Source organism: Ctenopharyngodon idella, chromosome 8, assembly GCF_019924925.1.
Source record: "Ctenopharyngodon idella isolate HZGC_01 chromosome 8, HZGC01, whole genome shotgun sequence".
Classification (NCBI taxonomy): domain Eukaryota; kingdom Metazoa; phylum Chordata; class Actinopteri; order Cypriniformes; family Xenocyprididae; genus Ctenopharyngodon; species Ctenopharyngodon idella.
The window spans coordinates 6,761,427-6,776,094 of record NC_067227.1 but is presented as its reverse complement, the minus strand read 5'-3'; the positions used below and the strand labels follow the sequence as shown (position 1 = coordinate 6,776,094).

The 14,668-nt window shown below is 36.2% G+C and overlaps 1 protein-coding gene across 2 annotated transcripts; it reads right to left on the bottom strand.

Annotated features, from left to right (window-relative positions):
* Nucleotides 1-1,701: 1,701 nt before the first annotated feature.
* LOC127517615 (eukaryotic translation initiation factor 2 subunit 2-like) lies at nt 1,702-12,064 on the bottom strand. 2 transcript variants are annotated; one of them, XM_051903508.1, is made up of 9 exons: nt 11,883-12,064; nt 11,424-11,601; nt 11,121-11,221; nt 10,663-10,795; nt 9,600-9,694; nt 9,325-9,473; nt 4,360-4,416; nt 4,187-4,272; nt 1,702-2,652 (listed from the first exon to the last, which is right to left on the bottom strand). In XM_051903508.1, the coding sequence occupies exons 1-9, from the start codon at nt 11,895-11,897 to the stop codon at nt 2,477-2,479; spliced, it is 990 nt and encodes a 329-aa protein (XP_051759468.1). In that variant the 5' UTR covers nt 11,898-12,064; the 3' UTR covers nt 1,702-2,476. The 2 variants fall into 2 exon arrangements, with proteins under 2 accessions (XP_051759468.1, XP_051759469.1); XM_051903509.1 differs by lacking the exon at nt 11,883-12,064 and adding an exon at nt 11,675-11,866.
* Nucleotides 12,065-14,668: the final 2,604 nt, after the last annotated feature.

The following is a 14,668-nucleotide window of genomic DNA, read 5'->3' as shown; positions in this document are numbered from 1 at the left end:
TCTCCTTGCTGTTTTTGTCACATTCATAATCATTACTTTTGCCGGTTCTTTACGGCAAGCTTTATGTGTGCTTGAGTGCTATTACGTAAACGCTCATTATTATGGTTTATTCTCTCCGGTGTTTAAGAAATAAAATTAATATAAATGTGATTAGTCAACTAATTTCTTAAATGAACAACTACTAGTCGACTAGAAAAAACTTATTTCACATAGGCTATTTTGATCCAGCATGTCACGAAGGGTAGCCTATGCTATTCTGGTTTGAGCTCGCATGCTCCTACACAGACACACACAGAGCATCGTACATTATTATCAGTTTAAAATTATATTTATGTATGACTAACCTGTAGCTACTATTTCTTTACAACAAAACGCTTTGCAGGTCTATCATCTCTAGTCACACACCAGTTAGCCTATGTATCCGCACCCCAACACACACACCAGAGAGAAAAATTTTGCAGGTCCTATGGCTGAGAGAGAGCCAACTCGGATGAAAACCGCTTCAGTGAGATCAATTATAGTAATGCCGCATTTTATTGTCAGTAACGGTAACGGCGTTGTAAATGGGGAAACAGTAATTCGTTTGATTACTCGTTACTGAAAAAAGTAACGCCGTTTGTTTATAACGCCGTTATACAATACAGTGATATAAATATAGAAAATACACAATAGACAATTACATACAGAATTAATTCTGTATGTATTAGCCTACATACAATTACAGATTTACAGTTAGATGTCAGCAACTCCTGTGGCCATAGTTGTACGTCCTTAGTTGGCAAAGGAACTACAGCCTCTGCCTGGGCTTTTTTCCACAATGGAGTCTTTGTGAGCGTCCCACTTCAGGTACTGAGAGATAGTGGGGTAGGGCGAGGGAATTTTTCGGAAGTTCACTATCATTTTCACTGTTTTGAGCATTTTCAGCTCAAGGTTGTTGTGACCACACCAGGCAGCCAGCTGTTCAGCATCCCATCTGTGTGCATACTCATCACTGTCTTGGATGAGGCGATGACTGTAGTGCCGTCTGCAAATTACAGGAGCATGACAGAGGGGTCTTCGCAGTGCAGTCGTTTGTGTATAGAAAAAAAGTGCAGGGATAGAGAAACCTGAGGAGCACCAGTGCTGATAGTGAGGGTCTTAAGTGAGTTTCTGTCTCACCAGTCGCTACCTATATGTCAGAAAGCTGGTGATCCATTGACAGATTGGGGTGGGCAAGGAAAGCTGGGTCAGTTTGGCTGAGAGAAGATATGTAACATAGTCTAAGTGACATTATGAATAACCCGATTACTTCATATGAAAATACTGAGATCAGTAAGTACTGTTATAATGAAAGACTCAGTAAAACAATCATAAGCAGCACATTTGTAGTACACAGAGAGGAGAAGAAACAATACAATAGTTTCCCCATGTAACATGCCACAGAAAGCTTCCTATTAACATTTGTGTTCTTGGCTGAGGTTTTTGAACTTGGTTAGTATTATTTGTTTTTGTAAATTAAAAAAAAAAAATCTTTAACACAATTCCTTGTGTTAAAGATATTTTAACGGTAGAATGCGAGGAAAAAACCTTTATCTTCTTTGACAGCAAGATTGGGTTTCTCCCCAGCATGGTTTCAGATACTGGCTGATACTGGATGCAGCAATTCTATAATGTGGTGTTAATTCAATAATTCATCAATGATAAGCAAGAAACAAGTGCGCGAAAATTTAAATGTTCATGTTTATTTAAAAAAAAAAAAATAATCGAATTTTAATTATGCAAACAAAAAGCCTTTATTTCCATCTAAGCACTGCAAAACATGCCCAAATATTAGCTGTCCATATGTTCTACTAAGGAAAACAGGGCAATCTGTATTTGTCTGTGTAATTAAATATGAACTGCATTCTTGTTTCCTAGAGTTCAGAGGAGATTCGAAGTTACACTTTTGCTGGATGCCTGGATCACCAAACACTTGCTTGGATCCAGTCTGAACATTCCTGCATTCTTGTGCAATGACTGACCCATAAAAACATACACTGACATTTGGAAAATCAGTTTTCCTTTGATAAAACAAAGTTCGACATAAAAGGCTGTGGTTCATTTTTCAAAAGCAAGGAAGAGGATGTACGCCTATTTCTGGTTTCCATCCAATAATATCCTTGTATTTTTCTTTGAAAAAAAATACTGCTCTGAGAGTGAAAATTCACTATATATACAGAAATATGCTCTTGTTATCAAATATGCAGAATGCGGGGGAAAAAACATAATATTTCTGGAGGAAGGTGGTAAAGTAAGATGAGCAAACCAAGCAGCCTGTTCACTAAAGCACTCTAGCTTCAGAGTGAGATTTATTAATAGAAATTACACTCAAAACCTTCTACAGGTCACTCCAGAAGTCCAAGCCTTGAGTCATTCCGCTGCACTTCAGAGGAGAGCAGTGAGGACAGTTGTCAGCAGAGCATCAGTCTGGGAAAGAGGCCAGAAGAGGGTTCTTGTATTAGTTTGCTTTTGCTCGAAGCTGGGCTCTTTTGCCAGTGACGGCCTGGAAGCCAGTCTTGATGCTGGCTACAGAGCAACGTGAGTGACAGGTTTCACACTGCAAGAAGTAGAGACGTGTGTCCTTCTGCAGAATTGTATCCGGTGAGCGGCAGGTATGACAAGTCACATATTCCTCTGTGAAACAGCGAAAAGAGAAAATGCCTTGTCAAAAATCTATTAGGTAAACTAAATCTACTAGCAGAAAACAATGCAGTGTTCTTTACCTGTAAACCAAGAGTAAAGTGATCTAAACAATCATATGACATGTACTACATTTGAAAAGGTCACATTGACATTTACATTAAACTATGTCTGCACAATTACTGTTTATTTAATCAAGATTGCAAAGCATAAATCACAGGGAAAGATTTATGCTTCTTGACTCACTGGCAAATGACAAAGATGTATCACTTGCATGGACAGTTACATCGATCAAGTGCTAATGGTTACAGCATACATTAACTGCTTTTAAATGTTTAAAATGTGATATTCTGTTTATCTGAACATGGTCAAATTAAATTATGCCAACTGCAAGTGCGTAGGAGTGTTTGATGAGAGGCAATAGAACAGTACATACAGGGGCTGAACAATAAAACTGAAATATTGGCCAATATATTGTTAGAAGTTTCAGGTCTATATATGCACGGTCTGGTGGCCAAACTTCACTGATTTTACATTCCACTAGTAAGAGCAGAGTGTGAAGGTTGAATTAGCAGAGCAATAGCACAGCTGCACATAAAATATTGCAATCCACACAACATAATGGGAGACATATCAAAGTCCAAAAGAGAACAAATCGTTGGTGTGCGTGACCAGGACAGCAAGTCTTTGTGGTGTATCAAGAGCCATGGTATCCAGGACGAACCACATACAACAAGAGTAACTGTTGTATTGTATCCAAAAAACATAAAACAGCTGCCCAACTCACTGCAGAATTAAATGTGCACCTCGTTTCCATCAAAGATGTTCACTGGGAGCTCCACAGAGTCAATATTCATGGTCCAAACCTTTGGTCACTTGTGCCAATGCCAAATGTTGGTTTCATTGGTGCCAACAGTGTAAATCTAGGGCTGTGGACAATGTGAAACATGTATTGTTCTCTGATATTGTTCATGCTGCACAGAGTGAAGCACGGGGGTGGATCAGTGATGGTTTGGGCTGCATTCCCTACTGTGCTTGATGTGCACTGCCAAGAACTACCAAACCATTCTGGAGGACCATGTGCACCTAATAGCACCATGTGCACCTAATAGCTCAATTATTGTACCTTGAAGGTGGTGCCGTGTATAAGCATGATAATGCACCAAAACACACAGCAAGACTTGTGACAGAATGATTTGATGAACATGAAAGTTGAACATTGCCCATGGCCTGTACAGTCACCAGATCTAAATAGCCACTTTGGGGTATATCTAATTACATAGTGACCTGGCCACTGTTCTGGAAGAGGAATGGCTCAAAATCCCTCTGGCCACTGTGCAGGACTTGTATCTTTCATTCCCAAGACGAATTGATGCTGTATTGGCTGCAAAAGGAGGTCCTACACCATACTAATAAACTATTGTGGTCTAAAACCAGGTGTTTCAATTTCATTGTTCAACCCCTGTATATTGGCATGTAGTACTGGTACACCAGCTACATATTCATACATTTCAAATATTCTACTTACTTATATATCTTCTCAAGACATTCTCTATTTGTTTCTGTTGAAAGCGTCCTTTGATTACAAGTTGGTTATTTCCATCTATGGAGCCACTAGAAAAAAAAGAAGACATCTCTTTAGTTACAGAAGAAATCACCTTTTCACATCTGACAATTATGGAAATGCAATTAAAAACTCACCTTGTTCCCAACTCAGCTAACAGGAATGCCAAAAGATGTTTGGGCTGTCGATGCAACCTGAAGATGAAAAAAAAGTAAACATGCAATGGTTTAATAGATAAAATTAGGCCAATAAACTAGAATCACTGGTTTGATTAAATTCACGTATTGGTCAATGTCAAGAAAAAGTGTGCAAATTAAAGAAAAGGAAAAATCTTCTAATCTTCTAACCCACAAACTTTTCCATTTTTCGTAATAGTCTGAATACATGAGTGTAATCTTTTCAAGATTTGTTTTTTAATAATATTTCAATGTATATTTATTAATACAGAAATATAAGATTTGTCATTTTACAACCTGAACTAACCTTGTCTTGAACATTTTAAAATCGACCTTGAGAGAGTCATGAGGGCCTTTTATGTTTTGTTTTTTTTCTTTTGCACTTTAGTCCACTTGATTTTGATTTGGCAGACAAATATCTTTCAAATATTAATTTGATCCTTTTAATGAGGATTTGTTTTATTATGACATTAGGACAGTTTTATCAACCTGAGAAGTCCCTAAATTGAATCTTCAGAAATAAACATTTCAAAATATGTAATTTTCAGAAGTTAAAATAAAAAACATGCTTCAAGAAATTACAAAACATGTTTGTATTCAAGTCATTGTTAGTATGAATTTTTTGTGCAGCTCTAAAAGGTAGGACAAAAATAGTGTAATGTGATTGTTAACACTTTACAATAATTTCATTAGTTAACATTAGTTAATGCATTAGTTAACATTAACTAACCATGAACGACACCTCTGTTCAGCATTAGTTAATGTTTTCTAACGTTAACTCATGCATACATTAATGCATCTATTCACGTTAACAGCACAAGTAGTTAACGTTAGTTAATGTATTAGTTAACATGGACTAATCATGAACAACACCTGTTCAGCATTAGTTAATCTTTGTTAACGTTAACTCGCACATACATTAATGCATCTATTCACGTTAACAGCGCAAGTAGTTAACATTAGTTAATGCATTAGTTAATCTTTGTTAACGTTAACTCACGCATATATTAATGCATCTATTCACGTTAACAGCGCAAGTAGTTAACATTAGTTAATACATTAGATAACATGAACTAATCATGAACAATGCTTGTAAATAGCCTTAATGTTTTAAGGTTAACTTACTGTACATATTTACATTAGTTTATGTAGCAGTTGACACACTAAGGATGAACATTTCTAACTCACCAAATCATTAAATTCAGGTGTTCCAATCACTTCCGTGGCCACAGGTGTATAAAATCAAGCACCTAGCCATGCAGTCTGCTTCTACAAACATTTGTGAAAGAATGGGTCGCTCTCAGGAGCTCAGTGAATTCAAGCATGGTACAATGATAGGTTGCCACCTGTGCAATAAGTCCATTCGTGAAATTTCTTCACTACTAAATATTCCACGGTCAACTGTTAGTGGTATTATAACAACGTGGAAGCAATTGGGAACAACAGCAACTCAGCCACGAAGTGGCAGGCCACATAAAAATCACAGAGCGGGGTCAGCGCATGCTGAGGCGAACAGTACGCAGAAGTCGCCAACTTTCTTTCTTGAGTCAATAGCTACAGACTTCCAAACTTTGTGTGGCCTTCAGATTAGCTCAAGAACAGCGCGTAGAGAGCTTCATGGAATGGGTTTCCATTGCCGAGCAGCTGCATCCAAGCCTTACATCAAGTGCAAAGCGATGGATGCAGTGGTTTAAAGCCGCCACTGGACTCTAGAGCAGTGGAGACATGTTCTCTGGAGTGACGAATCACGCTTCTCTGTCTGGCAATCCGATGGACGAGTCTGAGTTTGGCGGTTGCCAGGAGAACGGTACTTGCCTGACTGCATTGTGCCAAGTGTAAAGTTTGGTAGAGGGGGGATTATGGTGTGGGGTTGTTTTTCAGGGGTTGGGCTTGGCCCCTTAGTTCCAGTGAAAGGAACTCTTAATGCTTCAGCATACCAAAACAGTTTGGACAATTTCATGCTCCCAACTTTGTTGGAACAGTTTGGGGATGGCCCCTTCCTGTTCCAACATGACTGTGCACCAATGCACAAAGCAAGGTCCATAAAGACATGGATAAGAGAGTTTGGTGTGGAGGAACTTGACTGGCTTGCACAGAGACCTGACCTCAAACCGATAGAACACCTTTGGGATGAATTAGAGCGGAGACTGCGAGCCAGGCCTTCTTGTCCAACATTACTGCCTGACCTCACAAATGCGCTTCTAGAAGAATGGTCAAAAATTACCATAAACACACTCCTAAACCTTGTGGAAAGCCTTCCCAGAAGAGATGAGGCTGTTATAGCTGCAAAGGGTGGGCCAACTCCATATTAAACCCTACGGATTAAGAATGGGATGTCATTAAAGTTCATGTGCATGTAAAGGCAGACGTCCCAAAACTTTTGGCAACATAGTGTATGTTGTTCATGTTTATATGCACTTTACTAACATTACTTACATTCAACAATGCTTTTTTTTTTTTAATGGAATTTGTGAACCTTATTGTAGGTGTACACTATTTCAACATTAATTGATGTTATTAACATTTGTAGACCTTTTATTAACATGACTTACCATTAACAAAGCATTCATTAATGGAATTTGTGAACCTTATTGTAAAGTGTACACTATTTCAACATTAACTGATGTGTTACTAACATTTGTAGACCCTTTATTAACATGACTTACCATTAACAAAGCATTTAAATGAATACAATTTCTGTAACCATTTTGTGATATTTAGTTTGTTTGCTGTGCGACACACAAGGCGTTTTCTCCTATGCAACGACTGACAATACATAAGCTACACCAAAGCACAACATAAATTCACAAATCACATCAATTTTATTTGTTCGCTGTACTCCAAATATTTAGAATCCATATGTTTGTAAGCCACAGATCCAAATTTAGCCCTTTATCCGGCGATCTCTCACCAGCGACCATCACAGTCAAAGCCCATGCTCGTTATGATTCAAATTTGAAAGTTGCGCCTTCGGGAACCTTTATGGCATGGTTACGGCACTGATATCGAACGCTCATTGGTTCTCACCTGCTTCGTCACAGATTGCGACATGCAGTGTTTCGGTGGATTGATATTTGAAATGAGGGCGCGCCTTCACGGAGAGAAGCGGGATTCATATTTTCATGGATTAATAAATTAAATTCTGCTTTGTACCCTATAAAAAAACTATTACCGCCAGAGAGGACTGTGACTGCAACTCATCGTCATTTGAACTACTTTTGGTACCACTTTTGACATTTTCGCAAAAAATTAATTATTGTGATTACGCTTGTTTGTCTGTTATTCTGTTATTTATAACAGTATAGTTTTAGGAAATGGTTATGGGTAGATTTAGGGGTAGGTGTAGGATTAGTGGCTCAAAATATCGTTTTAATGTTGTATTTTTACTAAAATTGTCTTTTTCCTAAACATTTATGTCCATTATGTTTTATTATTTTAACATTCTGTATAAAATGGATATGTTTAGGTTCGGGATGGGGGTTTAGGGATCTTACATTTATCTACAAAACAATAAAAGGGAAATTATACATGTATCTTTATGACATGAAAGATTCATAAATATTTTTACGTTTTAGTGCTTTAAATACATCACCTTTCAGCACCTTTCTAAACATACAAAAATGTACGTTTTGTGTCTTTGAAAGTTACGTATTAATAACTACGAATTAACAATGAGACCAGGCTGGTAATAAAGGTTCTGAAAATGTAATTGATGAATGGCTTTCACTCATTTAAGGTTCAGGAAAATCAAGGTTCACAAATTCCATTAATGAATGCTTTGTTAATGGTAAGTCATGTTAATAAAGAGTCTACAAATGTTAGTAACACATCAGTTAATGTTGAAATAGTGTACACTTTACAATAAGGTTCACAAATTCCATTAATGAATGCTTTGTTAATGGTAAGTCATGTTAATAAAGAGTCTACAAATGTTAGTAACACATCAGTTAATGTTGAAATAACGTACAGTACAATAAGGCTCACAAATTCCATTAAATGAATGCTTTGTTAATGGTAAGTCATGTTAATAAAAGGTCTACAAATGTTAGTAACATCAGTTAATGTTGAAATAGTGTACACTTTACAATAAGGTTCACAAATTCCATTAATGAATGCTCTGTTGAATGTAAGTAATGATAGGAAATATCTGTTAATGTTCAGATGGTTTCCACTTCTGAATTATGTTTACAGCCCAAATCAATGCCTTATTAATAAATAATGCTGATAAGGTACACAATGGCATTTTTACCTTTAGGGTAAGATGGTGAGTTAGACATGTTCACCCTTAGTGTGTCAACTGCTACATAAACTAATATAAATATGTACAGTAAGTTAACCTTATTTACAGGCATTGTTCATGATTAGTTCGTTATCTATGCATTAACTAATGTTAACTACTTGAGCTGTTAACGTGAATAGATGCATTAATATATGCGTGAGTTAACGTTAACAAAGATTAACTAATGCTCAACAGAGGTGCTGTTCATGATTAGTTCATGTTAACTAATGCATTAACTAATGTTAACTAATTGCGCTGTTAACATGAATAGATGCATTAATATATACGCGAGTTAACGTTAACAAAGATTAACTAATGCTGTTAACTAATGCATTAACTAATGTTAACTACTTGCAATGTTAACGTGAACAGATGCATTAATATATGCATGAGTTAACGTTAACAAACATTAACTAATGCTGAACAGAGGTGTTGTTCATGGTTAATTAATGTTAACTAATGCATTAACTAATGTTAACTAATACAACCTTGTTGTAAAGTGTTACCAATGTGACTGACCCTTATATCATCCACTGTACTATTTCCTAGAAAATACATTCAAAAGGTTTTTTGTTTTTTTTTACAAGACCATTCCTATTTTTCTCTGGAAACCAGATTCAGCAGACATGCTAAATGTTTGCACTCACAGTTTGCAGATGTCAGTGAAGTTTACAAAAGATGTTTTCTTGGTCCCAACTCGGACCACCTGAGGCGGCTTCATCACAAACTTCCTCTTTTCCCCTGCAACCATATCAGGGTTTTTCTCCCTCATGATGTTAAACACCCGGCTTAACAACTGTAAAGACACAGACAAGTAAATAATGTAATAAATTAAAGGAAAACTACGTCACAAGCACTGGGTAGAGTGATGTGTGAGATAGAAGAAGAGAGAAAGTACTCATCATATGAATCATCATCATACCTCATCATAAGTGTAATCTCTCTCTGAACCTGCCCATGCTGGGCCAGATTGTGAACTGAATGTGATACCTTCTGTGCTTTTATCATCCTCGATGACTGTAGTAAAATATAAGTAAAAAATTCATATCAAATATTTAATCAAAAAATAAAATCTGTCACAAATTCAAAGATAAGCAGATATTAGATTCATAATTTGAAACAGTACATCATGTAGTGCATTAAAAGCCTTAAGAGGAAAAAAACAAATTTAAAACATTAATGTCAGTCACTTTATTTATACATAGCATAATATAGAACTCAATACAGATTGACACACAACAAACAATAACCAGAATATGAACTGCATCATTGATTAAAAGCTATGTAATGGAAAACAAATAAGATTTAAGTTAAGTTTTGATTTAAAATTATCTACAGTTGTAGCAGTTCTAATAGTAACGAGCAGACTGTTCCACACTTTTGGTGCTGCTGCTGCAAATGCCCAGTCACCTCTAAGTTTTAATTTTGTCCTTGGAACCACTAATAGTCCTTGGTTTGAGGATCTCAGAGACCTCCCCTAGCAATGATCTGACAAGAGATCAGTGAGATAAGATGGTGCTAAGCCATTTAGATTCAATTAAAAGGCAACCAGTGTAATGAAATTAGGGTAGGTGTAATATGTTTGTGTTTCTTGACACCGGTCAGGAGCCTAGCAGCTGCATTTTGTACCTCTTGTAGCCTAGAAAGAGTAGCCTGACTAACTCCTATATAGAGCAAGCTGCACTGTATATCAAACTTAAGAAACTTAAACCTGACATTATAAGTCTAAGTAACACAAACTGGATCTGAATTATTTTTGCTGACATATGAAACAAAATGTCTTGCAAAAAAGTCAAATGTAACTGAGCTAAGATTTTTTTTAAAAATCTGTTAAGGCTGATGTGAATTTAAAGTACAATTTCCTTGTAGATGGCAGTTCATTCTAACTGAATAACTAACTATGAATAGCTGAATAGCTAACACAATATTCTTCTGTTACTATTAACTTATTATGCAGCACATTCAAATTAAGTGTATGTTCATACCATCATCTGTTTCCACAGTGTCTCTCTCCTCAACAAATTCCACTTTTTTTGACTTCTTTTTTTTAGCTGGAAGCATCAAGCCCAAATCATCTTCCTCCATTATTTCCTGCTGGTCTCCCTCAATTTTCAGCTCCTGGTCACCAATAAAATGCAGAGTCAACAGCCATTAGAAGATCAAATACAAAAAAAATATGCTTAACGGACATACATTGGTGATGGTAAGTCCAATTCTGTTTCCGTGAACTGGTTCTTTTGGACAGTCTGTTTCAATAAACCAGTTTTTTTTTTAAAAAACGCATTGCAGTGCCAAACGTGTACAGTGTAAAATAACCCAGGATTCGATTTACCCGGGGTTTAGAATGACCCAGGGTTAACTATTTCAAGTGTGAAAGTATAAAACAAGTGTGAAAAGTGTGAATTATAAAACAATTCCCTGACAATTATAAACAACTACTAACCTTCACGCCTTCTTCAATGTCATTATCAAACACCTTCTTTTGTTTCTTTTTCTTCTTTTTCTGATTAAAGAAGTTCAGATCATCTAAATCATCCAAAGGCTCTGTGAAGATAATTGGACAACAGTGTCGTAAAGGTCCAATCTCAAATTCCACATTATAGACAAACTCTTTCACACTGCAAGGTTCTGGTTTAAATACATTTGACCATTGACCAAAACCATTGTCACGGTAAAAGAGAAAAGCAAAACACAATGGTTTATGGGAATAAAATGACCACTGATGATCATACTTGCATCCTCTCACCCTTTGTCTTGACGTCATCATCTTCAGGGTCCATTTCTCGCTCTTCTCCTGCTTCAGGCTCAACTTCTCTCTGTTCAACCTGTTGGGCCTCCTCTCCAAGCCCATCTCCATCTTCGTCGAGCATGAAGGGCTTCTTCTTCTTCTTTTTCTTCTTTGTTGTGGTGGGGTCGAATAAAATCTAAGGACACATATAAGGCACCAGGCTCATTTGGGCAAGCATGCCGCACTGTGCTGAAGGAAATAATACTCACCTGGTTTTACTGCTCAAGCAATGTTGAGTGTTCTTTATTAGTTTTTGCATTTTATACAACAAGAAATAATTCGTAATAATGTAGTTTAAAAAAAAACCACACACCAAATGCAGCTTAGAGGCTGCATTTAAATCTAGTCACAACATGATTGAATATTTCCACTCATCTGTGAATATTAACAAAATATACAAATAGACCACCACAATACCTCGTCTTCTGACATGATGACTGAATTAAAAATCAATATTTTGTCCTGTTAAATATCGTTCACACGGTTTGCGTGACTACTCTCATCCACTGTCTTGCATCAGCAGAAGCAGCGAGCTTAGCGCGCAAGCGTTCTTCCGACGACAAATGATTACATCATCTCCACGACAACACTATGCGACTTTCCATGACAAACCCTGCGCCTGCGTTCGAGGGCTGCGTTACTTTTTATTTTTATTTGTTGTAGAAACATTATCCATAGATATTTTGCACAATAATAACTTCGCTGGCCTTGATATCTTTAACAGAGAAATTCGAATCTCACAATTAGCAGATGATACATTCTTGAAGGATAAAGAGCAAGTTTCTCCAGTCTTAACTACAATTAATGCCTTCTCTAACGCTTCTGGGCTCAAACTTAATTGATCTAAGTGTGAAATTATTTCCTTATTTGACACTAGAAACTGAAATTGAAAATATACCAATATATATATATATATATATATATATATATATATATATATATATATATATATATATATATACTGTTATAAAGGCGATTCCTGATGGTTTAATATGTCTGATGAAAGCTTTCCTTACACATGAGTCATGCTTAAAACAACTTTCACAGTTATGTTTGGGAGGTGTTTCGCTTTTAAGTAAAGAATGTAATAATAAATTTGTCAGCTTTCTCAATCTCGAAACTGAATTTCTCTAAAAGGGAAATTTTTGGGGGGTTATAAAATAAACATTCAGTGGAGGAAAACATGGTTATTACCATATAAACACTGCATACCCAATAAAGTGAAAGAAGTGCATTTTAAAATTTTGCATAATATATAGGCTACTCTTGTAATGCTTTTGTGTCGAAATTTTGTGATGTAGCTGATATATGCACCTTCTGTAAAAAAAAGAAAGTGAAGATATTTGTCATTTATTTTTCTCATGTAATGTTTCATCTTTTCTGGAAAGATTTGAGTTCCTATTGTTTTTTTGTTGTTTTTGTTCTGTTCCTGCCTTTCTTTATGTTCCTCAAAAAGTTGTATTTCATTAATGTCATCTTTGAATTGTTTGCAATTGCAATAAAAATAAATAAATAAATAAAAAATGGCTGCTAATTTACTGAGGTAAGTTAGCGAGGGAAGGGCATAAAAAACGAACTGGGCTGCGTTCCAGTTCGTTTTTTTATGCCCTTCCCTCGCTAACTTCCCTCAGTTTCGTTGACTCGGATGTACGTCATTGCTTACGTTGCACGAGAATCTGCTATGGAGTTGATTTATTATTTAATTTTTTTTCCCTTACGAAACTGTTTAATGCAGCATTCTATATGTATATAGGTGTGTTTGGGTTGTTTTAGATATTTAAAAAAAAAAAACATTATATATATATATATATATATATATCAGAGTTGTTTGTGGTGGGGTAAATTAAACGCGATTTGCAGTGACGTCACAATCATGTTGCTACTGTGAAGTAGACTCGTTCCCTCGATATTTCTCCCTTTATTTATTTATTTTTATATTTATTTTTTATTATTATTTATTATTATTCATTATTTATTTTTCTTTATCATTTTCAATGTGATGTCATGTTTGGCCGTCCCTGAACCCCTGGCTCTTTTCTCTTGCTATTTCTCACTTTTGTACTTTGTAAGCAAATGTGTAATATTAAAAAAAAAAAAAAAAAGCGAGGGGACGAGGGTCTGTCCATATAAACTTCCCTCGTCCACTTCACGTATTGGAACGCACTTCAAAATGGCGGCAGGGATTCCACCGAGGGGAAATGCTTAGGGAAGTTCGCGAGTGTGTGTCTAAAATTTTAATGCCCTTTACTCGCTAACTTCCCTCGTGGACTCGCATGTGCGTCATTGCCTACATTGCACGACTGCCCACTACTGGCGGAAGTCGTGCATAAGGTTTAAATGAAACACACTAAGCCCTTGATCACTTGGAACTCACTATGAAGCTGATTTATTATTTAAACCCCTTTTGTACTTGAGTTTGTTTTATGCACCATTTTTATATGCTTATTTTGTTGAAAAAAATAAAATAAAATACTATATGAGCTGTTAGAGAAAAATAAAATTACACAAATGAAACAAAATATCAATAGTATAAACTTTGACTGTGAACATAAGGTAGCTACAAGTATTATGCGATTGAATCTCAACATAATTAATATATTATACACTAATTATGCGATAAATTCTCAAAAAAAAAAATAATATATTGTCTGGAAATTCCCAATAGCCTACTAATCTGACTTCACCACTGTTCAACAATTCACAATTCAAACAACCTCCAGTTGTCAATATAATATAATACAATACTACAGTACCAATACAGTACCACAGTACCTTCGAGGTAATTCCCGTCCCGAATATAATACAATACTACAGTACCAATACAGTACAACCCTACCTTCGAGGTAATTCCCGTCCCGAATATAATACAATACTACAGTATCTCGAGGTAATTCCCTTCTCGAATACTTCTAATACATTTCCAATACTTCGAGGTAATTCCCCTCCTGAAGTAAGGTGACGGCGTCCCCGTCAAGAAGCTACTATCACTACCTCAATCACACATGAGCACACAGGTCTTTAGCATCTATACACTCTCACCGTCCTTCTCAGGTGTATGCTTGTCCGACACAGGATCATTAATACTAACTCCGAGTATTACAGCCTCACCCCGAGGGCGGCTCTATAGTCTTCCAACACTATCACTGTCTCTGCTGTGGTCTTTTGAGCGTAGAACCTTTAGTAGCTACTTCTATTTCTTAGCT

Bases quoted from the DNA above. Each gene is read 5' to 3' on its own strand.
- LOC127517615 (XM_051903508.1), bottom strand. The intron at 9,695-10,662 runs GTATGAACATAC...ATTTTACTACAG, and splicing joins CACTGTGGAAACAGATGATG to TCATCGAGGATGATAAAAGC. The intron at 2,653-4,186 runs GTAAGTAGAATA...GCTGTTTCACAG, and splicing joins TGTCTTGAGAAGATATATAA to AGGAATATGTGACTTGTCAT.